This window comes from Numenius arquata, chromosome 3, assembly GCF_964106895.1.
Source record: "Numenius arquata chromosome 3, bNumArq3.hap1.1, whole genome shotgun sequence".
Classification (NCBI taxonomy): domain Eukaryota; kingdom Metazoa; phylum Chordata; class Aves; order Charadriiformes; family Scolopacidae; genus Numenius; species Numenius arquata.
In genome coordinates, this window is record NC_133578.1 from 57,073,723 (window position 1) to 57,096,636 (window position 22,914).

At 41.7% G+C, this 22,914-nt stretch overlaps 1 protein-coding gene across 42 annotated transcripts in view; it reads left to right on the plus strand.

Annotated features, from left to right (window-relative positions):
- Positions 1-22,914, plus strand: part of RIMS2 (regulating synaptic membrane exocytosis 2) — a 471,979-nt gene that overhangs the window by 440,815 nt on the left and 8,250 nt on the right. Inside the window, exon 1 of one of the 42 annotated variants that reach the window (XM_074145900.1) lies at positions 13,084-13,213. The exons of 40 other annotated variants lie outside the window; for them this stretch is intronic. In XM_074145900.1, the coding sequence (XP_074002001.1) occupies positions 13,084-13,213 (130 nt within the window). Of the gene's footprint in view, positions 1-13,083; positions 13,214-22,914 lie in introns of those variants that run through there. One more of the 42 variants, XM_074145901.1, reaches the window with a different exon arrangement.

The following is a 22,914-nucleotide window of genomic DNA, read 5'->3' on the forward strand; positions in this document are numbered from 1 at the left end:
AACCCTCCAAAAGAAGTGGGAGGGAAAGTTTCTCAGCTCCTCTGCAAAACAGCTTATGTACTATTCAGCTGAAATTTATGGAGAAAGATTTAAAAATCATATATTTTTTATAAAAAACTTAGTTATATTGATTTTTGGGGGGTTATTTTTATCATATCATTTATATATAAGAATATTTCAAACTAAATGTTTGTTGTCTGTGTGATATGGCAAACACATGGGCTGTTGTCCTGATTGCTTTTTTCAGATTATCATCAACTCCTACACTTTCTGCAGTATAAAATCATTAAAATAAGATATAGACACAAGTGTGTGTGAAAAAAACACAAGTAAGCAATTATATATATATGTGTGTGTTTCTTATATATGAATATAAATATACATTTGCGTAGAGACAGACACACAAGTGTGTACTACAAAGGAGTAGTAGTAGGCAGGGTAGGTAGGCATCTCCGTCTGGACTGGAAGGTGGGAGGTAACCTGCCTGTCTGGTCTGTCTGTAAATTGGCCCATGGACTTCTGGGTGGGTAAGTCAGAAGAAGTTGTATGTTGTACCACTGTGCACTTTGTTGAGTTCAAAACTTGATGTGCCAAAAAGGTTTGAGAACCTCTCTTACATAGCTGGCAGTCACCAGCACTATCAGATGTTGGGGTTTCTGTTGTCTTCTAGGTCTGGTTCTATTGCTTTTGTGGCTGTATGTAGCTCCTAATCGAGTCCATCGGTTTTCTATTTTCAGTTAATGTTGGCTGTTAACTTCGGCTGTTAACTTCTGCAGGACTGAAAATTCTTTCATTTGCCATAGTTGGTACTCTGGCAAAACAATTTGCTACAATCAGATTGTTTCAAATTTTTGTCCATTGACTACAGAGGGAGCTTGGGTGACTGGTTTAAAACTAGACTCCTACTTTTAATATGCAGAAGTCAAATGAGATGAACTGTGGTGCATGTCAGTGCCACACAGCGTAGCAGGGTCACAAATACCTGAGCTGACTCCAGACGAACAAGTGACACATTCTGCAATACTATTTAGCCTGGCGAAACCCAGTATTGATGTAGTTTCCAGTACCCAAGCGGGGGCTAAAGTACCAGCTCTGTTGTGCTGCGTAAGTAAACACATTATGTCACGCAGCATGAACTGTTCAGATCTTTTTTTTTTTCCCTTTCTTTTTAATTAGAGAGTCTCTTCTCTTCTCTAATCCAGAGAAACACCTTTGCACTTAGATGAGTCACCACTAGCAATGGGGACTGCTGTGACCCTTGAAAAAGAATGTAATTACTCAATTACTCTATTTTGTACTGTTAAATGGACCACTCTTTATTAGAAATATACCGCTGTTGGTTTTTATTTAAAATGGCTAATACAAGGAGATAAAGGAAAAGGCACACGTTTCACTTTCCCTTCCATTGAGGAGATCACAGTCCTCACATCAGGAAGCCAGTCTGAATTTACACTAGTGAAATGGAAATTGGTACAAACTATGTCTTAATATATATAGGTAGGCAAAGATTAGTAGGGTGTTATTTGCTAATACATTTGAAATATTGTATGCTGATGGAGATTATCCAGATGGCAGGAAGTTTGTGCTGCTGACTTACTGGGGATGGTGTAAATTTGGTGCCATTTCTTTCTATTCTGCAGCCTGTGTTTTTTTAACTCCTGTGCCTTTCAGACGGTAAGCTCTTTTGAGCAAAAACTCAAACTATGAGTTCATACAATGTCTTCTATATTCAGGGCCAAGCTTTCTTGGTCTTACAGCATTATCATTTTGCAAATGTTGACTAAATATGACAACAAAAAGTAGCCAGCTGCAGCTAAACGACCAATATTTTGAAATAGAGACAGACAGCAAATACAGCATAATCCAAGGAAAATTGATCAAAATTGTGAACATTATTCACAGGTGCATGCTCACGGGTGGTTTTGCAGATGAACAAAGTGGCTTGAGTTTGACATCAATTATATCTCCCTCACCTCTTTTATTTTCAGTCATTTACAGTTTAGGGGACAGCCTAAATTATATCTGAAAGATACTGAACCACGTATCTGAGGGAGCTTTGGAAAGTATATTTTTAGGTCATCTTGGATGGGACGCCTTCCTAGCTGGAGAAGTAAATTTTATTTCTTAAAGGGCAATGTAGGTGAAGAAGCTAAAGTTGTTCAGCGTTTTGCAGGATCCAGCACAGGTCATGCACAGGGCCAAATTTATATCAGCACATCTAATCTGTAATCAGTATTAGCTAGTGCTAGTTCAAGTAGTAACAACAGTATTAGTAGTAATACCATACCAGTCTAGGGAATTTTGCTGCTCTCTGTCTGTTATTCTCAGTCCTTAAATAGGAAATTGTGAAAAGATGCCCAGTGAGGCCGTAGATATAATCCTATGTGAGTGAAAAGTTTCTAAGGCTTCCAGGTTATGCACACCAATTAAAACTTCACATATGGTGTTTTGAATCCCATTTGAACTCATTAATATAGCGATAGCGTGGCTAAGTGGCTTTTGAACAGCTAATTTATTTCATAAGTTATTTGTAGCATGGTGACTCTGAAGCCAAATAAGTTGTTTGGCAAGATAACTTCATATTTTGTACCTGCAGTCCAATTCCTGTCTGGCAGTTTTAAATCTGTAGCAGTGTCATATCTGAGAGGAATAGGCTTCTGCTGTATTGCAGCATTAAAAATTCAGAGGGTTGGTCTCTGGCACTGAGTCCAGTTGGCACAGAGTTACCCAAATCCATACTGTGATACTCTCCTACCCTCTAAAACAGCCTTTCGTAAGTGATTTCTGGCCCATTTCAACTCTTGAACCAGGACTTTATTGGAGGTGCTCTAGAACTTCAAGCTGATACCATGCTAAAGACTCTTCTAAAAATGTGGCAGTAAAATGTGCACCAGAATGTATCTTGATATTGTATTTACTCATGTAGACATAGTTGTGGATTACCAGAATAAAAACAAATGGTAGAGAAAAATAAAATTGTTTGTCATCAGCAATGGCATTTTGGGATTCATGTGATTGTGCGATCATGGCTGAAGAGACACTGCTGTGACTCAAACGCCATGGAAATGAGAGCAGTGTAATGACAACAGCACACGTTTCTCTGCCAGAAATACAAACAACATGAAAACTTACAAAATAAAACTAAAATTTGAGATTTTGTCAGCTAAATGTGACATCAGTAGATAAAAATATATGTCTTCTTTGTCATTAAGACTTTGCTTGGAGACTATTTTTTATGGTTATTTCTGGATGGATCCCAGTGCCCACCAACTGAGTCATATCCTAGTCAGTGAGTTTAGAGCTGACCACTCAAATTAAAGTGTTTCATTGAATTCTCTGAATCCTCTAAATCCCTTGTGAAATCCTCATGAAGACTTAAAGCAGTCACACCACTTACGCTTGCACCTGTAAGAAGTGAAATTCATGACCTCATTAAAATGGTGTGGCTTCCACTGACGTTCTGGCACTGTCAGGCGTCCAGAGATTCCCACCTGCCAGGCAGCACTAACTGTAAGGGCATAAGTGGAAGCAAAGGTGGCTGATGAGTGGAGCTGGTTACCTGTGGACTACACAGTGCAGGTGATTTGACAGAGCATGATTTACAAAATAGATGTGACAAGTCTCTGTGGGGCTTTGCATAGCAGAAGAAGCCTCAGAAAGCCATTGTCTGGTTGTTCTGCACTGAAATAATGCACAGGAGTGTGGCGTATGCCGTTTCCAATAAATGTAGTCTGTGATCTCAAGAAAAACAGATAACCTAATAGGCACAGAACTTTGCAAAATCATCCCCGCTTAATATACATTAACCTTTTACAGGTTATGTCAAAATTACATTACGGACCTGCAAGACAAATGTCTCTTTACGCTGCTGACATTTGGACTCACCAAAGCTTTCACCACTTGATGATAATGTAATACTCTCATACAGCAAACATATCGAACCAGACCTGAATTGTAGCAGCGGTGTCCTCAGCAAACAGTGTTCTCTCTGGACATTGCAGTCCTTGAGTGCAGAGAACAGCGTGACAGGCACATACCTCACTCTCTATCCTCTTGTTTTCATTTGTCATTTTCACATGTTGTTTGCAAAATACATTTCATCTCTGTAGGGATTTTTTTGAACTTTCTTCTGGAATAATACAAGCATAAAGATCACAGGGTGCTTTTGCACAGTGTATCTTCTTAAGTAACATCAGCAGACTGCTGCATCAACCCAGGTGCACTGACTGGTCGCACTCATTGCGCTCTGCAGGCTGCTAAAGTGCCAATAGCTCTGCACTGGTTTTGTCCCTTCTGTACTGAAGACTGAATTACAGAGGGAAACAAATCATGTTTCATGAAGTTACAGTTTCAGAAACTAATTACATTGTCCTCATCTAAGATGCTTTGAAAACCTTCAGTGGAGTGAGTACACAGGCAGCTGAAATAATAAGATTTGAGAATATACGTGAATAGCTGCAGCTTGTTTCTAAGATGATGGGTCTGATGAATTATAAAGAAGGTTACTCTCAGAAACAAAACAGCGGATTAGAATCTAAATAGAGAGAGCAGATAGTCTCCATGTATGCATTTAAAAAAACAAAAAACAAAAAACACCACTTGGTTTTGGTTTTTTTTTTTACAGCATGTTTCCTGTAAGTTTCTTTCTCAAAAACAATTTTTCCTTAAAGAGCATGTACATTTTTATTTCTGTGCTCTTTGTTTCTCAGCCTGATGAAACATTACGAAGTCATATATTTTGCTGAGCTCTAAGACACCTTGTGGTTTGCAGATTGCCTTGTGATCACGAAGGTGTGAAATTATTTTAATCAAAATAGAAATACTCGGCTGTGTAAAGGTTTTCTGCTCCAATTCTGACCTCTTAGTTACTTGTGAGCTGGCTACACTGCATTGCTGCATGCTAGCCCATTAACAACTCCCTTTGTTATTTAGAAAAATTATGACTTTTGGGTTTGTGGTTTGATCGTAAACACTGGAGGGGAAAGTTAAAAATATTTTATTTAAATAAGAACAGACAGTTTTTATATGTGACTAATATTAGCATTAGAGCAAAAGAGAGACTTATTTTTACAGATTTCCTTCACATTCATTAAAGAAGGCATAATACAGAAGAGAATGCCAACTGCAGGACAAGCAATCCTACTATGTTGTTTAAGAAACTAAAACTGGTATCTCCATGGATGTGAAAATATCCTGTGTTTCCAGGAGGAAAAATCTTGCTACTTTTCCATTTCTACCTTTTAAAACACTTTTTATGTTAAAATGTCCCAATTTCATTTTCAGAAATGGAAATCTGTGGTTTTGGAAGAGACCTAGCAAAAGTAATTTTTTTCTGCTCTTCAAATCTGTATCCTCTGAAAATGTACAAGAATTTGAAATGTTCCATACAAGGGCTAAATTACTTACAGGTACAGTTCCACCGGCACAGACTGTTTAAGGTGATGGGAATAGTGGGAACACTTTTCTAGTGTAGGAATACTAGAATCAAGTACCAGCCAAAGAGCCCTAATGTGGGCATGCAAAACAAGCAGTTCTAGGAGAATCCTGTTTTGCTGATGTAACTGCACTTGCACGAATAACTAGGGAATTCTCCCAGAACAGCTGTGTCAGTCAGCAAAACTATTTCGGTCGAAATCTGTACTGTGTACCTAGCTTGATATTTGGGGTGGAGTTGACCTTACAGTAGAAAATGCCAGAAGAATTGGGAGAATGGAAAAATTTACGTTACCATGTAAGCAGATGGAAAAGTGTGGCTGCATCCTCCATGACTGCTTAGTAGGGAATGCTCAGAAAATCCAAAAATCATAGAATCATAGAATCGTCTAGGTTGGAAGAGACCCTTGGGATCATCGAGTCCAAACATCTACCCTACACTACAAAGTTCTCCCCTATACCATATCCCCCAACACCACATCTAAACGTCTCTTAAACACATCCAGGGATGGTGACTCAACCACCTCCCTGGGCAGCCTATTCCAATGCCTGACCACTCTTTCTGTGAAAAATTCTTTCCTAATGTTCAGTCTAAACCTACCCTGTTGGAGCTTGAAGCCATTCCCTCTTGTTCTGTCATTAGTTACCTGTGCGAAGAGACCAGCACCAACCTCTCTACAGTGTCCTTTCAAGTAGTTGTAGAGAGTGATGAGGTCTCCCCTCAGCCTCCTCTTCCTCAGACTAAACAGTCCCAGCTCCTTCAATCACTCTTCATAAGATTTATTCTCCAGGCCCCTCACCAGCTTCGTTGCCCTCCTCTGCACTCGCTCCAGCACCTCGATATCTCTCTTGTATTGAGGTGCCCAAAACTGGACTCAATACTCGAGGTGTGGCCTCACCAGTGCTGAGTACAGGGGCACAATCACCGCCCTACTTCTGCTGGTCACACTATTTCTAATACAAGCCAGGATGCTGTTGGCTTTCTTGGCCACCTGGGCACACTGCCGGCTCATATTCAGCTGCTTGTCAATTAGAACCCCCAGGTCTCTTTCTTCCAGGCAGCTTTCCAGCCACATTTCCCCAAGCCTGTAGCGCTGCTTGGGGTTATTGTGGCCCAAGTGCAGAACCTGGCACTTGCCCTTGTTGAAACTCATACCATTGATTTTGGCCCAATGATCCAATCTATCTAGGTCTCTCTGTAGAGCTTCCCTATCCTCCTGGGAATCAACACTCCTGCTTAACTTGGTGTCATCTGCGAACTTGCTAATGATGCACCCTATGTCCTTGTCGAGATCATCAATAAAGACATTAAACAGAAATGGTCCTAACACTGAGCCCTGAGGCACACCACTTGTGACCGGCCGCCAGCTGGATTTAAATCCATTGAGCACCACTCTTTGGGACCTTCCAGTCAGCCAGTGCTTGATCCAGCAGATCATATGCTCATCCAGGCCGTGTGAAGCCAGTTTTTCCACGAGAATTGTATGGGAAAAAAATTGTATTTCTCATGTATTTCCATGAGAAATGTATTGATTTTAAAAAAAAAATGGAATTTAGAAAACTTGTTTCTGATTGCTGGGCATAGAAACAATGTAGGAATCGTCATTATGTCATGAAACTTCAAGAAGAGTAGGAGACCACTGAAGGTTAGTGCTGCATGGATTGGGAGCCACTGCCCTGGGACGGAGTTCATGATCATGTTAGTCATGATCAAAAAGATACTAAGGTGAGAATAGTGAGTTGTGATATGATGGCAAACAGTAAAGACAGCCATTACTTTGTGAAGGACCTTGTATCTTTCTGGAATCTACCTCTTCTAAGCGTTTGGCTGGTGTTGGCACATGCCCCTCTCTGTCGGCATGGGGACAGCCAGCAGAGTCTGAACATTTAGCAAGTTACAGTAAGCAACAGCTTGTTACTATGTTACATGTTTTTCATACATAAACCCTGTTTTACACTGACTGGGCAGTACTTTTAATGATCTTTTCAGTGTATTGTTTTAGCTTTAAAAAAAAAAAAGTTAAAAGTTTAATTCAGTAATAATTGGAGTCTTATATCCCACTGACACTTAACCTGGACAAATTACTGGAAATTACTTGAATAATAACTTATTTGGAGAATCATATTTCCTCCAACTAATGCTGGCATTTACTTTCCTTTTTCTATCTTCCTAGAATTAGACAGATGCTGGGTTTTCAAACTGTGTTATTTTTTGGAGGGGGAGATAATTCAGTTAACTCTTTCTGAGGCCCTTGATTTTTATCAAGTGTTTCTTCTCTGTTGACGTGTCAACTCTCTCTGCTTAGTGAAAGCTGAGGGTATGAAAGGAGGCCAAAACTCAGTTAAATAAAACACGGTCTGTATTGCACCTCAGTGGGAGGTGTGGGGGACTGTCTCTCTCATTTTAAGAGGAAGCCTTTTGCCCTTCTTGTAGTGACACATTACACAAAGATTTCTTATAAGTGAAAAGTCATTAAAGAGTTTGAATTATACTTGTAATATGTTATGCCTAATAGTTGATAGATGTAGTGCAAGTGAAAGATAATTAGCCTGTGTAGAAAGCTAGGCAGCTGAATTGTCTTTTCTGAAGACAACCATGATCAAAATAAATCTCTGTTGTAGCAAACAAAAGAAAGCTGTGGGCAAGGACTGACAGAAGAGTAGAAAAGGTGACAAAGAAAAGGGCAATAACTTCTTTGCAGTCCCATTCCCAGAATACCTTCCCTAATTGCAGGGTAAAAAAGGCATGTTCAGAAACTTTAGATCACCTTTCCATAGTGTCTGCACTAAAGAATCCTCTCCAAAATGTGCACAAAGCATTAAGAACCCCTTTATGGCAATGTGTGCTTTTATCTTGTGTTCAGGAGCCAGAGCAGGCTTTAGGAATTAATCCATAATATAGGCAATAATAATAAAATAATCTGCATGAATAATTTTGCATTCTTTAAGTCCAGGAAATTATGACCTCCAGGTTCAATACACAGAAGTAGCAATAGGAAGTGAAGAAACTTTTTTCCTTCCCTCCCCCCCCGCCCAGGGAAAAAGGTATGTTTTCCTTAAAGAATCATCAGAGCATTATGTTTCCAAAGCATCCCCATTTAAAGTCTAATAATTTGTGTTCACTTAGAGCATGCTTGCTGAAATACACTCAGTTACAGTCTAAACATGGAAAAAGATGAATACCTTAATTTCCATATTATTTTTTTTAATTACCATATGTAGTATATCTATATAAAAAGAGAAAGATGTATTTATTAAATTCAGAATTCCATTATTTGCTGTCTGTATTTAGAGCAGGTTGGCACTGAAGACCCACACAAATTCATGTTACATGCCATTTTTTAGTAATTTTCAGGGAATACAACTAGTAAGCAATTGCTTTGCTAGTTCGGTAGATGAGCCACCAAAATATTTTATAATACATCTAACTCTACAAATAGAATTGCCTCAGGACAATACATACATTTATAGCAGATGTTTGACCTTGTTCTGTTTGACCTGGATTCTTACAACATACTGTTCTTGCAGCAAACTATCAGAAAATGTTAAAGAAATATGATACCTGGGAGTCTCATGCTTTGTCTTGATATTTAGCATTGAGATGGGATGCGGACGCAGTTCCTTTAACAGGAATTTGATTCACTTGCAACTGGTGACACAAATCAATGAGTAGCAGTTAAAATTTAAAAAAAACCAGCAAAACAATCGGGGGATGTTGTCAATATCAGGGTAGTAATCTTGTTTTCTGCAGTCAAGGCATGTGTCTAGATTGCCATCAATTAGATTATTTGCACAATGCAATCATTAGCAACTGTTCAAGGAGAGCCTCCCTAAATCCCAGAATCCTGACAATTTATGGTTTTCTTATCGCATGTCTTTGTTTTCATTCTTCCCTTTAATCCTTTATTTTAAAGAAAGAAAATCAGAGAGAGAAGCATATTGAGGAATCTTGGCCAGGACTGTGATCCAGTGTTTTTTCACAGATTTGCTGAATAGGTGCCTTGTATTGCAACCTCTGTTTGGGGTGATTTGGAATTGGCTACAGATTGTGCAATACTTAAAGTTATTTTCTTGGTAGAGGCTGATTTTATTAATGAGAGTTACACTTTTTTTATATATTGTGCAATGTTAGCAAAAATGACAACTTGTTATAATCGCTGTGGCTGCCAGGTCTTGTTCAGTGCTGAGGGGCTGAGAGATGTGGGGGCCTTGGCACTGTGGCACAGCCTTCAGGGTGCAGCCAAATTCCCACCCCACCGAGGCCACACACCATCAACAAAGTGCCCCGTTAGCAGCTTGTTTGGTGCATCATAGAATCACAGAATGGTTAGAGTTGGAAGGGACCTTAAAGATCATCTTGTTCCAACTCCCCTGCCCTGGGCAGGGACATGTTCCACTAGACCAGGCTGCTCAAGGCCCCATCCAACCCTGATCGGCACCTTGCTGACCACCCCTGCGATGGCCATGTCACAGCAGGTCTGCGTCAGAGGGGGACTCCCAGGTTCTGCTGAGGTCAGAGCTTAGGGAGAGGTGGCAGAGGTGCTCACCCCCTTACTTGGGAAGGAAAACTTGGGAAGAGCAGGTTGCTTGAAAGCTTGCTGGCTCCTCAGTAGGTGTACTACAAGGAGTACTTCTAAAGGGAGTACTTACAAAAGGAGTATTTCTAAATGGGAGTGAAAGTAGATTAAACAGATGTTACAAATCAGTTGCTTTTCTTTGAATATGCAGCTACAGTTTGCCTGTATTTTTGTGAATATCTCCAAGTCTTCCAACTGTTGTTTTGCCTTTCTCTGCATCCTTGTCATCATATTCAACTTTATTCAGCTGTTTTTATGAAAGTCTTCAGTGGTTCAAATGAAATGTAATGAACATTAACTCTTTTTTTGCATCCAACTTCTCAAAAGCAGTCATGAATTATTATTCAGTCAAGCCACTGACATTTACTTTTCTGCCATATCTTAAACTGATAAAAATGTTGAAGTTATTTGGTCTCGTTTAGTGTTTATAGATAGAAAATTCTGTAGTCACCAAGTTTTTTAAAGATAACTTCAGCAATTATTTCAACATGTTTTATTATTTTTTGCCAATTACAAGATAATTGTGTGTTTGAGATTTATTATTATTACTATCATTATCATTATAATTTATTTTAGAGCTGTTTGCTTTATAGTCTTTTAGTAATGTCTTTTTCGAATAATCTGTAAACAGAAAAAATTCACTCTGCAAATTGAATGTACTTTAATGTGACGTAGCACTGGTACAAATGCAAAGGAGGATTTTAGAGGGAGTTCTGGAGGTACTTTGGGCTGACAGGGTGTTCACCTCAAACAGGAGTGGCAGGTTTCTGCGACCGTGGCCTCCCCACGGGCCTGGCTGTGGCATACAAGGGAGATGTCTGTCTGTCTCAGCAGATCACCTTCCTGATAACCAGCAAAGAGTCACAGACATGATGGGAGGTGAGAGCCTTTGGCACGTAACCACAGAAAAAGAACTTATGTAGAATGACCAACTAAACTAAATACACATTTTGGTGTATGGCCTGAATGAGACATCTAAAAGATGTCAAAACCTAGATGAGTTGCCCGAGACATCATTTATTGCTACTGCAAAGGAAAAAAGCATTTGTCTTGTTCTAAAATAAGTGCCTGTGGTGTCACATGAAACAAGTTTTATTAGGTATACTATATTATAATAATCCAGAAATGAAAATATTGTGCATATTGTAAAAAAGGCTGTCTAAACTCAGTGTTTTCCTGTAGATTGAGTGATGATGGGTTCCATCCCATCCCTGAGTGCTGAAGTTCTGATTAGTTTTCATTCCTTAGCAAAGTGTCAGAGTAATAGTGTTGGCTCTTTATAATCTCTTATTATTATCCAGGCACAAATATTCCTTTCCAAGCATCAACTCAATGAAATACGTGCCAGGTGTGTGTGACTCTATACATGCTCTTCATGGAGAGATTCAGTTGGCTTCAAACTGGCAGTCTGTCTGCAAAATCTGTGAGATCAAACCCTAAATGTTGTTTACCGTTATTTTGGGGGAGTCAAAGACCTTTGAAAGAAAGCTGAAAAAAAATTTAGCATATTTACTATCATTACTGTTTAAAGGTCCAGTAAGAAAACAACAGCAATGTGCAAGGTTTGATACTGCTTTTGCACTGTCATGAACTCTGGTGGAATAAGTTATTAATACTGCAAGAGACTGCTACAGTGGCTCATAGCTCTTTTTAATGATGTCCAGTGCTTTAGTTGCTTATCATTTTGGGGGTAAGGAGGAGGTTGCCAAATGCTACACACGCCAGTAATATAATATACTGGATAAACAGAAAAAAAAAGTTGATGTTAAATAGTGGTGAGGAAAATGTGGAAGTAAAAGTGAATCAGAAATAAACATGTTGTGTTGTAGCTATGAGCAAATTCTGTGAATTCAGAAAAGATACAACCACTTTTGCGAAGGAGGCGGGTATGCTTTAGAGAAAACCCGCTTGCTCAAAGTAGAGGAGAGGTGAAAGATTTGCCTGGGGCTTATGGGGCTGATTCCTTGCCAGGTGCTGGGCCGTTGACAGGACCAGAGGCACTGGGCACAAATTGAAACACAGGAGGCTCCTTCTGAATATCAGGACAAACTTTTTCTCTGTGAGAGTGACTGAGCACTAGCACAGGTTGCCCAGAGAGGCTGTGAAGGCTTCATCCTTGGAGACACTCAAAGCCATCTGGACACAGTCCTGGTCAGCCAGCTGTAGGTGACCCAGCTTGAGTTAGAGGCTTTGGACCAGTTGACCTCCAGAGGTCCCTTTCAACCTCAACCTTTCTGTGATTCAGCGATTCATACAAACACCACTCTCCATACAACATACACCATACGAACATTTCCTCCATACAAACACCCTTGAAGAGCAGACACTTGCCCGTTGGCTGTAGGTGTGCCATGCTGGCCAGGAGCGCTGGCCGCGGTCACTAGCTTGAGCTACCTCCGGTGCCATCAAGGCGCCCCACACCTGGGCAAAGCGTGGGGGCCACCACGGCCTTCTCCCCGTTTCCAGCGTCCCTCTGGCCCCCCGGCAGGAGGCGGATGGGAGCGCTGGGACCGGCCCACGGGGGACCGGGCGGGGAGGAACAAAGTTTGCGGGCGGTGCCTGCGGGACGGCCCGCCGCGATCGGCCGGCGCCGTTTCCCGGTCCTGCCTCCGCGGCGCGCTGGGTATTTACAGCCCCGCCGGCGAGGCTCGCACGACGGGTGTCGTCCCCTAACCCCGTCTGTCCATCCGTCCGTCCGTCCCCCCGCCCCGGTGACTTACGCCGCCGGCTGACGGCTCACCCCGCTGATAGGCGGCCCCGTGCTGGCTGCGGCGGCCCGCCCCGCCGTGAGCAGCGGAGCCGGCGGGGCCGAGCCGGGCAGAGCGGGGCTGAGCCGGGTAGAGGAGCAGGGCAGAGCGGAGCTCCGCGGCGCGCAGCCCGCCCAGCGCTCCCCGCCTCCCTCAGCGCCCCCCCCTCCCCGCCCCCCCCTGCCCCGCGGCACCGAGCGCCCGCGGAGGCTTCTCCTCCGCGCCCCTCCGCGACCCTCCGCCCCGCACCGCTCCGCTGAGCGCCGCCCGCCGCCAAGACGCCGCGCTTCTTGTACCGCGCCAAAGGCGGGTGCCGCTCGGCCAAGATGGGCCGGCAGACGGCGGCCGGCGGGCGCAGCATGCAGCGGTCCCAGAGCCGGAGCAGCCTCTCCGCCTCCTTCGAGGCGCTGGCGGTCTACTTCCCCTGCATGAACTCCCTGGAGGAGGAGGACGGAGGTGAGGGGCCGTGGCGGGCCGTGGCCGGGGCCGGGGAGGGCTCCGGGTCGCTGCTGGGGATGGGACGAGGGTCCGGGGCCCCTGTTCCCCTCCCGGCGGGCGGGCGGCGGTGCGGAGCCGGGGGCTCGGTGCGTGGACGCGGGTCCCGGAGAGTGACAGCTGTTTAAGAGAGCGGTTAGTGAGACAGTGCTTGTAGCTGGAGAATGAGGTGTGATTTAAAAGATGCTGTGTACCATCACATTGAAAATGAAGTCGTTTAGCTGAGTTTTAGTTATGTTAAAAAAAAAAAAAAGAGGGTAGAGGGTCTTTTCGTTTTCTGCTCATTCATAAGGAAAACAAACCGCACTTCTTCACCAGTGGTTTTCTGACAGTACATGGACTTAGGTATCCTTTGTCTATTTTTACAACCTAATTTACAAAGAACACCAGGTCTGAACAATTAAATACTGGCACTGTTTAACTTTTTCTTAGGAACAGCAGTGTAGGTAGAAGGCTGTGCACACAAGTAGACCTTGCAGGTCTCACTCACCGTAAATCTCCACTCATAAAACTAAGTCCAATCAGTAAAGTGTGTGTGTCATCTCCATATATTTGTTGCAGGACCAGAACTTTACTTAACAAAGAGAAATGCAATGGATTTTCTGTATAGCTGTGGCCAAAAAAACCCCACAAAATAACAAAACGTAAGATAGCTATCAAAAATCATGAAAAAGTTCCAGTTGCTACTTGGAATGTGTGTAACAAATAAGTGTGTGTAGTTAAGCATAGCAGCAAACCCTATGCAGGACAGAACTTGAGTTTCATGAGCTTGTTTTGAAAACACTGGTTTTGTAAAGAAAATAATCTGGTGTCTTTAATTATGTTTATGTATACAAGGAATTTAGCATCTTCCTAGTGTTTATCAGAACTAATTCAAGATCTGGCATGTCATTAAGATTAATTGAGCATATTGCACCTTCAATATATTTCAGCAATATCAAATTAAGATATCAGTATTGCTGTAATGCCGCTAGACAAACATGTATCAACTATGCATGCACACCATCCGTAGTCTGTATTTAAAAGATCTGCAAATGCATAGATCACCTTCTACATCTCAGGCCGGGAGTTCAGTGGCAAATGTTTGTCCCCAGTCTTGATTTATCTTTTCATGTGCAACAGTCCCTGAAGTCTCTTCTCCAAAGCTTCTTTCCTTCTCTGATGCAAATGCTGACGTGTGGTCCCTCGCCTTGCCCCTGGACCCTACTCTGGGGTTGGCCAGGTTGCCCCTTTCCTCCCCTGGGGGAGCCGCTCCCTGGGGCGAAACGTGCTGTTCTTCAGTACTCTCATCTGTGCCCTGCCTTGAACAATGGAGTGAACTGCAAAATATTGCCAACAGACTGCAGGGTGGGCTTCAGAGGGCATTTTTAATCTTTTGATGTGCAAATAAACACTATGACTGAAAACACACATTTTTAAAAACTGAAAATATCATAAGTTATGCTTAACATGCTTAGGTATTCTTTAAAGATTTTTTTCTCTATCATGACAGAATACTTGTCTTTTCAGTCCTGATTATTGGTTACAATAATTGCATTAATCCTGTGTGAAATCAGAGTATTTATTTGTTTTGTTCTGATCTGTTTTCTTCTCTAGGAAACACTTAAATTATACCTCAGTTGAGATCTGTGTATGTTTAAACCTGTCCACTGGTTCAAAGAAATATGGAATATATAGAAGTCAGTAGGGGACTATCTGTTAATTTAAGGTGTAATGTGATGATTTATTTAGTTTGTGCTGGCAAGTTATTTAAACAGAAATGCTGAAAGAATGTATACTGATTTTTTTTTACATGTTGTGTTGATCTATGTTATCTGATCCTCTTCAGACGTAGCTCACTTGAAACTGCATTTTATGTAATTCCAGTGAAAAATAGAGATATAATTGCTATGCAGTTTTTATGGAGCTGAGTTTCTGTTACCTGAGATTTGAGACATATCAGGTTACAGAGGGAGTGACAGGCATGACAGCTAAACGCTTTTCCCAAGCGCTCTCACTGATATTAGGAAGAAAAAATGCAGTGGGGTTTTTTGATGGCGTCACCTCTGCACTCAGGTTGGAATTTGTTGTCTTCTGAGTGCTTCTATGCAATTATATTTATGTACCACCAGTGCCCTTAAGTGGGTGTGGTACGTGCAGTCCCATGTTCCTGTACTTAATGCTCTTTTACAGTGTAATCTGAAATAGATTACCCTCTTTGTAAGTTATCTATCCTCAATATGTAGTTATCCCTGTGTATGATGGATAGGTTAAACAAGGATAACCTACTACAGCGGTGCTTTAGCTTTTCCCACTCGATCACATTTTTAATAAATATAGAAAATCTGACCTGTTGAGCCATTTGTGATACTTTTGTTCATTAACTGCTGAAGTGAATACACTGGCTCATAAGTATATCTTTGGTTATGAAAGATTATAAATCAAATTCAGATTTAACTAAATAGTAAGTAGCTCAGGAGAATGTATTAATAAGAATAATTTTAGAAATTGTTTTTGAACATGATGATTGAGATGATCGATTTGAGTGTCAGTTGATTAAACAAAGCGACTTCTTGTACTGAAAAAGTGGGCTGTGGAGAGGCTGCAGTTTTCCAGTTGGCAGACATGACCTTGCCATGGGTAGGCCTTAACTTGCCATGGTCATCCAGATTTACAGTCCAGGGAACTGACATTTGCTCTTGCATTTCCTACTTGCTGTTCAGTTGGATGAGTCCTTCAAGTTTATTCACATTCGATATTTTTAAAGGAGTTTATTATTCTTGGCTGCGTCTACTGAAAGGTATTGAAAAATCATTTTTTTCATCATCAGTTTGCTTCTGCCACGTGTACGTATGCACACACAGAGCTAACGTGTCATATGGTACCAGAGCAAATGATGTATGTTATCAAAGTACCAAGGTTATCAAAGTCTGTCTCTTGCATTTTTGTTAGATTCATTGATGATAAAGTGTATAGCCTGCATTGTAAAGTGAGAATCGGCATCAAGTGATGCTTAGAACAGATTTAAATTACTTGGAAATTGTGGGGTGCAGAGGGCAAATCAGTACCTGTCTGAATTCCAGCTGCTCTTGAAGCATCCCAAGGCTCACATTTTGTCTGAAATCCTGGCTTTGTTGAAATTAAAGGAAAGTTTGTCATTGAATTCAAAGGACCAATGTAAATGTATGTGACGTCCTTTTAGATGACTGTGTAGTCATAGTGCAAAATTTCATCCACGGAATGTATTTAGAAGTAGTTGAGTTTACTGAACTTTCCTGTGACACAACTGGAAAATGTGCTAGAGCAAGTGAATTCTCATGTACAAAAAGGTTACTGGAGAAGAATTACAGTTACCCAACATGCACCGAGAAAGAAGACAGAGGCTCAGATCCCATGTGGTCACTAGAAAGTCTAGGTCTGTTTTTATGAGTGGGACTGTTAACTTGGTGCTTCCTCAAATTACATCCTGTGGATTGTTTGCTGTAATAAACTTGCACTACAGTTTCCTTTTTATACTCTATTTACATTCACTTCTGATTTGCATTTAGGCTGAGGTGTTGATATAAACTGTTAAATAGCAGGTTGCCAGGAGTGCAGCTATGGAACTGTTAGTCATGGCAAGATCTGCGTGAAGAACTATGCCTGCCAAAAGGGAGTGTATTTCAATATAGTGTTGTCTTTTGCCGGTTTTTGGGTGGTAGTGAAGCTATGAGATTCAAGAGGAAAGTCAAATGCTTTGCAGGTGCTGAAGACAATTCAAGAGATAATTTATGATAATATAAGACATTAATTCAGAAAGAACTGAAAAGCATCTTGGTCTCTCAGTATGTTAGAAAAACAAAAGGCAATTGAAAAAAAAAACAAAAGCCACAGAATGTTCTTCAGCCCAAGACAATCATGCCAAAAATAGCAAGAATTAGTTGTGTTAACTGAGGAGAAGATAATGCATATTGATGCCTACCGAAAGAAGTATCTGAGTGTCGCTGCAGGAGCTCAGTAGGAGCAGAGGGACGTTATATACTCCTGTCACCTGGCTGATAACTAGCTGGAAAACTTGCTTGAAGGGTTGTTCAATCCCACATAGATATCAGCAGGAGTGTTGCCATTGATGCTAGTGAGTGAAGCATCGGGACATATTTAAATGTATGCTGAACTGCTCAGTGGAGCACTGTTACTGGCTTCAGTGGCATTTCTCACTGATTAATCATTTGCTTATTGGTAGAGCTGGAATAAAGCTTGGCAGTTCCTGGATTCTATTCCTGTGGTTAGGCCGCCAGATCACACTGTCCCTCTGGAGGTCCCAGTAGACAATAACAAGCAGACAATAATTTAACCAGAAATAGAAAATGGGGGAAGTAGTAACAATAAATTCATTAACACAGTAATTATTAAAGTGAAGAGAATTCTGCACATGAAGTAGTTATGCTTTAAAATTATCCTCTTAAAAAGAATAAAGTAATAGTATGAGTATCAGGCAATGAAGAAAATGAGAATAACTACATTTTCTTGGGGGAATTGGCCTACTTTTTGGCCTTGGTGGTAAAGATGACCTTGTTTACGTGGAATGTTCATAGGCAGAGCCAAGGTGGAATTTGAAAGAAGGGTATACTGCCCTGTGGCAGGGTATCCACTGTAAAAGATGAAACTTTAAAGACCTCGGCTTTGTTGATGCTAACACACCAGAGACTGTCTGCTGTGCATCTCACGTAACAGTGGGCTGGCTCATCTTAGAGGATAAAAATCAATCCAAAGACAGAATCTGTACAACATTTAAGCGTACGGTCGATAATTTTTTGTGTTCACTGCTAGGGTTCTGCTCAGGGGCTGCGCTGAGTCACAGCCTGTCCGTCAGCGTGGTGGGGCTGGGTGGCTCGCGCTTCTGCAGCTCCTCTGGCTGCCTCCAGGGTGAAGGCAGCCCAGAAGTCATTCCCACCAATTTGCATCTCTCTCTCTCCAGTCCCAAGTGTTTTTTACCAATTACACTTGGGTACTATACTGATGAATGAGGTGTAGATGCCAAGATGGATAAGACCTTTTAAAAAAGAAGCATAGAAAAAGCTGTACTGTTGCTGGCAAAGTAGAAAGTGTACTTAAACAACACACGTGTTCTAGGAAATAGCTGGAAAATCAACAGACAAAAGTAGAAGAAACTACAGGAGGATTGATGTTCAAAGTACAACATACTTCAACCTGACTATATGATGGAAACGCCCAACAGACTTTTAAAGCTGTATTCCTCATATTTGTTGTATTTATTTTCTGAGCTGCTAGTTGCACTGCAGCATGTACCTGAATAGCTAACAGATAACTCAGGTATGGCTATAACAGCAGCAGTGAAGCTACTGTGTATGACAGGTTTCATTTCTGGTGGTAGCTACAGAAAACTGAAAAAAAACCCCAACATCTTGCTTCAGTCTACATGCTGTAATTGTCATTTTTCAATGGCAAGGTCAACAGTGTAGTCAGAGCAGCGGCATGCTGTGTTGCTGGTGTTTCAATTGGAGAGGTAAATGTTTAACAGCAGTAGTTCAAAAACGGGTCATTACAGTGTGAAATTTGCTCGGAGTTTTGGGAACTGTGGTTACTTCAGTAATGATATTTGCATAGTATCATTACTCATCTTAGACAAAGCTAGGAGGAAGAACTGTTTCTAATTTGTGTAATCTCAGTAGCCATCCAACTACTTGGCACCATCTATCTCATTAAGCCCTAATAGAGGGTGTTGAATTGTTTCAACATACTTGCTACATCATTCAAAAATGCTGTACAGATCTGTCTGATAGTATATGTAATGACCCTAGCTATCCTAAAAATAGTCAAGGTTGGGTTAAGAATGCTGTTACTGTCATTATTGCATATTTAGAAAGTATCTCTCAATTCATATAATACAGAAAAAAAAAAGAGCAATTCTAAGCTCCTCAATATATACACTCTTCACTGTTTAAGAAGTTTTCATCTGCTCTTGGCACTGCATGGAATAATTGTTATTAAAAAGTGCATAAGAATGCTATACATCCAGAAAATTGACTGTATGTATAAACATAAAAACAATGTCACTCAAAACTGCAGTGATGTTTTCCTTTTACTTAAGATGGTCATCCTTTTTCATTGGCAAAATCAAAGACTGGCTTTAAAGATTTCTTGTGGTGAAGTTGTGCACCTATTTAGTGATTTCTTATGTAAAAGGTATATAAAATTAGGATATAATTCCACAAAATTGCTTGCTCTATTTTTTCAGGGTTTTAATAGCTTAGAGATGAGACTGATTTCCCACTGCTTTGCACTTTTTGTAGTCATGTAGATTGTTGTACAGGATGTACAAAGTGGATATAAAATGCTACCGTTCTGTTTTGACACATGCACAAAATATGCACAAAGTCAGACCTATTATATTTGAATGGTGGGAACATCTGTTGGTGTAGAAATCGTTAAGTGGTCTAAATGAGGGTTCCTGAAAAAACTGTTCATTCGGGTCACTTGGCACGTGGGACATACAGCTGTGGTTTGCAAAGCCATGTGCTTCTTCGTTGCCATATCTCTGTGTTCAGTTTTACAGCAATCGTATGAGGCTTTTGGCAGGTGCCTCCTCTGACCACACTTAGGAAACCAATGGTCTTCCCAGTAACAGACACAGAGACATCTGCAGAAGTGCCGGGAAGGCCTGAGTGACTACATGCGGTTACGTTCATGATTCACATCTCACTGTCAGGAGTTGTGCATTTCTAAAGAAAAGTAATTAGGATAGCATATTAATTCTGCATTTGATGGCTGTGGTTTTTATATTGCATCAGAGCTGAATTGTTTTTTGATCCCGTATTTGAGACATTTCATAGAATCATGGAATGCTTTGGATTGGAATGGACCTTAAAGATCACCTCGTTCCAACCCCCTGCCATGGGCAGGGACACCTCCCACTAGAGCAGGTTGCTCAAAGCCCCATCCAGCCTGGCCTTGAACACTTCCAGGGATGGGGCATCCACAACTTCTCTGGGCAACCGGGTCCAGTGTCTCACCACCCTCACAGTAAAGAATATGCAACAGTATTTTTCCAAGTTAGATTCAAACCTTTACGGATCTCTGGTTGGACTGACTAGTCCAAGGGGTAATTTACTAGCTCAATAAACCCTAGTATAGCAGCTGACTTGGAAATATATCTTACACAAATTTGAAGAAAACGTTCCTTCTTGGCCCTGCAGTCATACATTTGAAAAAAAATGGCATAATAGAGATGTCCTGATCTCTCTTGGGCCAAATAGGTGACTGAAAACATAAAAAATAGTTTATTTTCTTACTGTGTATTGCTATCAAGATCTGTAATCAACATCTGTAAAACAAACGATCCGAAAAGATCCGCATATCCAGTTTATTGCTGTACAGTTAGAGCCAAGACACCAAAAGAGAAGTGGAAATCACATCAGTACTAACACCTCTCTTCCTTGCAGATGCAGTTCTTTAGTTTTGATTCCCTGGGATGACTCCCAATCCATTGGCTGTCTGTTATCAGGGGTAAACATTTTGTCAAGGGAATGGCCAAGCAGTAAACCTCTGTGGTGTGGTTCTGTATACACTTAATTGGAATTTCCTGGGAGTGTTACGTAGCACAGGTATTGAAAACAAGCTGTACAGTCAGAGGTGACTATTTGCACTTTTTATATGTAGCATGTTCAGTAGTGATTCTGAATAATAATATGGGGGATACAGGAATTCTAGGAACATTAAGTAATTACTGTGTATGTAGAAAACCATCTCTTGTTAGCAACTCAGGCTTGTAAAAATGTTTCAAAGACTTTTGGGACCACAGGTGTTGAAGATCTTAAACTTACAGATGCCCCACACAGACAGAAGCAGTTTCTATTGTCTGATGCTCTTAAGAATTTGCTGAAGGGTCAGTGAGGACTGAAGAACGGACATCAGCACAGCACTGAAGTTAAAGTGGCAGAATACAATTTCAAACACATTAAAAAGTGGGAGAGGGTAAGGAGCCGGTGCCTACCTTAAACCACAGCATTGCCTGGGAGCAGTGTGTGGTAAACTGACTTCACATCGTCTGGCCACAACAAGCCGAGGGAATCTTTTCCAGTCTGAACATATAACCAGCCTTGCCATGAAAGGGAAATGAAATATAGACAAAGGGTGCTGCAATCTGGCCATAGCTTTATATCCCAGGAGCAACCAAGATTCGTGGTGGCTGCCTCGGGTCCTGTGTATGGGGATTCATCAAGAAAGGGATCTGAAAGCTTCATACCAGCCTTTGACCAGAAGCTCAAGCAACTATTTTGCAGTTGATCATATCTTTCAGTTCTCTCTTTCTTTCACTTTTTCTTAGGTGCTATCTTAATTAAACCTAATCTTAATTAACCATGCTTTCAGTCTGGCCAGAGGAAAGAGAGAGGAGGAAACACAAAGGCACAGGACAAGAGTGAAGAAATATTTCTTGACCAAAAATTAAAAACTAGTGAGGCCTCCCAAGAAATTTAAAAATGCGTGGTGCAAACTGAGGCTGTCAGTCCAGGCTCTCTCAGACTTTCCAAACCTGGCTGCTCCCATACTGAAGAGCTTCGCTACTGAAGGCAGCTCTGCGTTTGGGCTATCAGGCCAGGCCATCCCCATCCCAGTTGGAATTTCTCAGTGTTTTACATTCAGATATTCATGGGAGCAGGAACTGGAACATGTCTTCCCCTCCTCCTTAAAAGTGCAAAGTAAGGAAGAGCCCCTGGCTACAGTTTTTCCTTAGCCCTGCAGATGCTCTTTGGCCTTCATGAACGCTTATGGCATGTGCTGTGAAAAACCAGTCAGAGGGACTGTAGCACAACCCTTCATAAGCTGGTCGTTAGCGCTGGCCTCTGAGAATTGGTTTGATGGGCTCAGAGCTTCTGAAACTGAGGTGACAGTGGAATCTGGGTTTCCCAAAGCCTGCTTAAATCAGTAGATTCTAGTCTGTGGCTGCTGCTTGGGTTCTGTGGGTGACACAAGGAAAGGAACAACTCAGCTGTTGTTCCCAGCAGTGCTTCAACAAGAGCTAAATGCCTCATTCGATGTGGCATTTTGGCTGCATTCCAGCACCATTTGGCTATTCCAGACACAGAACTGTGTGACTGCAAGGGAATGCGAGACCTACCCTGTCCCTCTTTTCTGAGGCAGGATCAGATCTTCTTAGACTGTCTCTGATGATTTTATCTAGCCTGTTCTTAACATGCCGAGAGCAGATCTCTAGATACGTAAAGAGCTTTACTCTTGAAAAACGGTCACTTACAGGCGGCTAACTCCTGAGGTCAGATGAAAATACTGAAGCAGTTTTTATGCAGCCTTCTTGGTGAGGTGAGGAGAGCAGAGCAGAGTCATCTCAAGCACTTGAGTGTGTTTCTGAAGCCACAGCTGCTCTGTACTCGGTACGAGCCCTGCCAAGAGATCACGTACCACCTGGGGAGTGGCGTAGCCAGCCTGCCTCTGCCTGCACCAGTGATGTCCTCGCCTGGGGCTCTGTGCCTGGTGGTGAGCAGTTGTTGGAAGCTCTTGCTGAGAGCTCTTGCTCTCCCCAGCAGAGGCAGATTTCATCTGGCCAGATACCAGATCACGGAAGAGTGTCTGTTGAATTCACTGCAGTTTTCGACTTGTCCTCATTTGATACCGAAGATTGTATCAGTAGTTTTGCACCCCTAATTTGCAAGTGATTTGCACTCCCA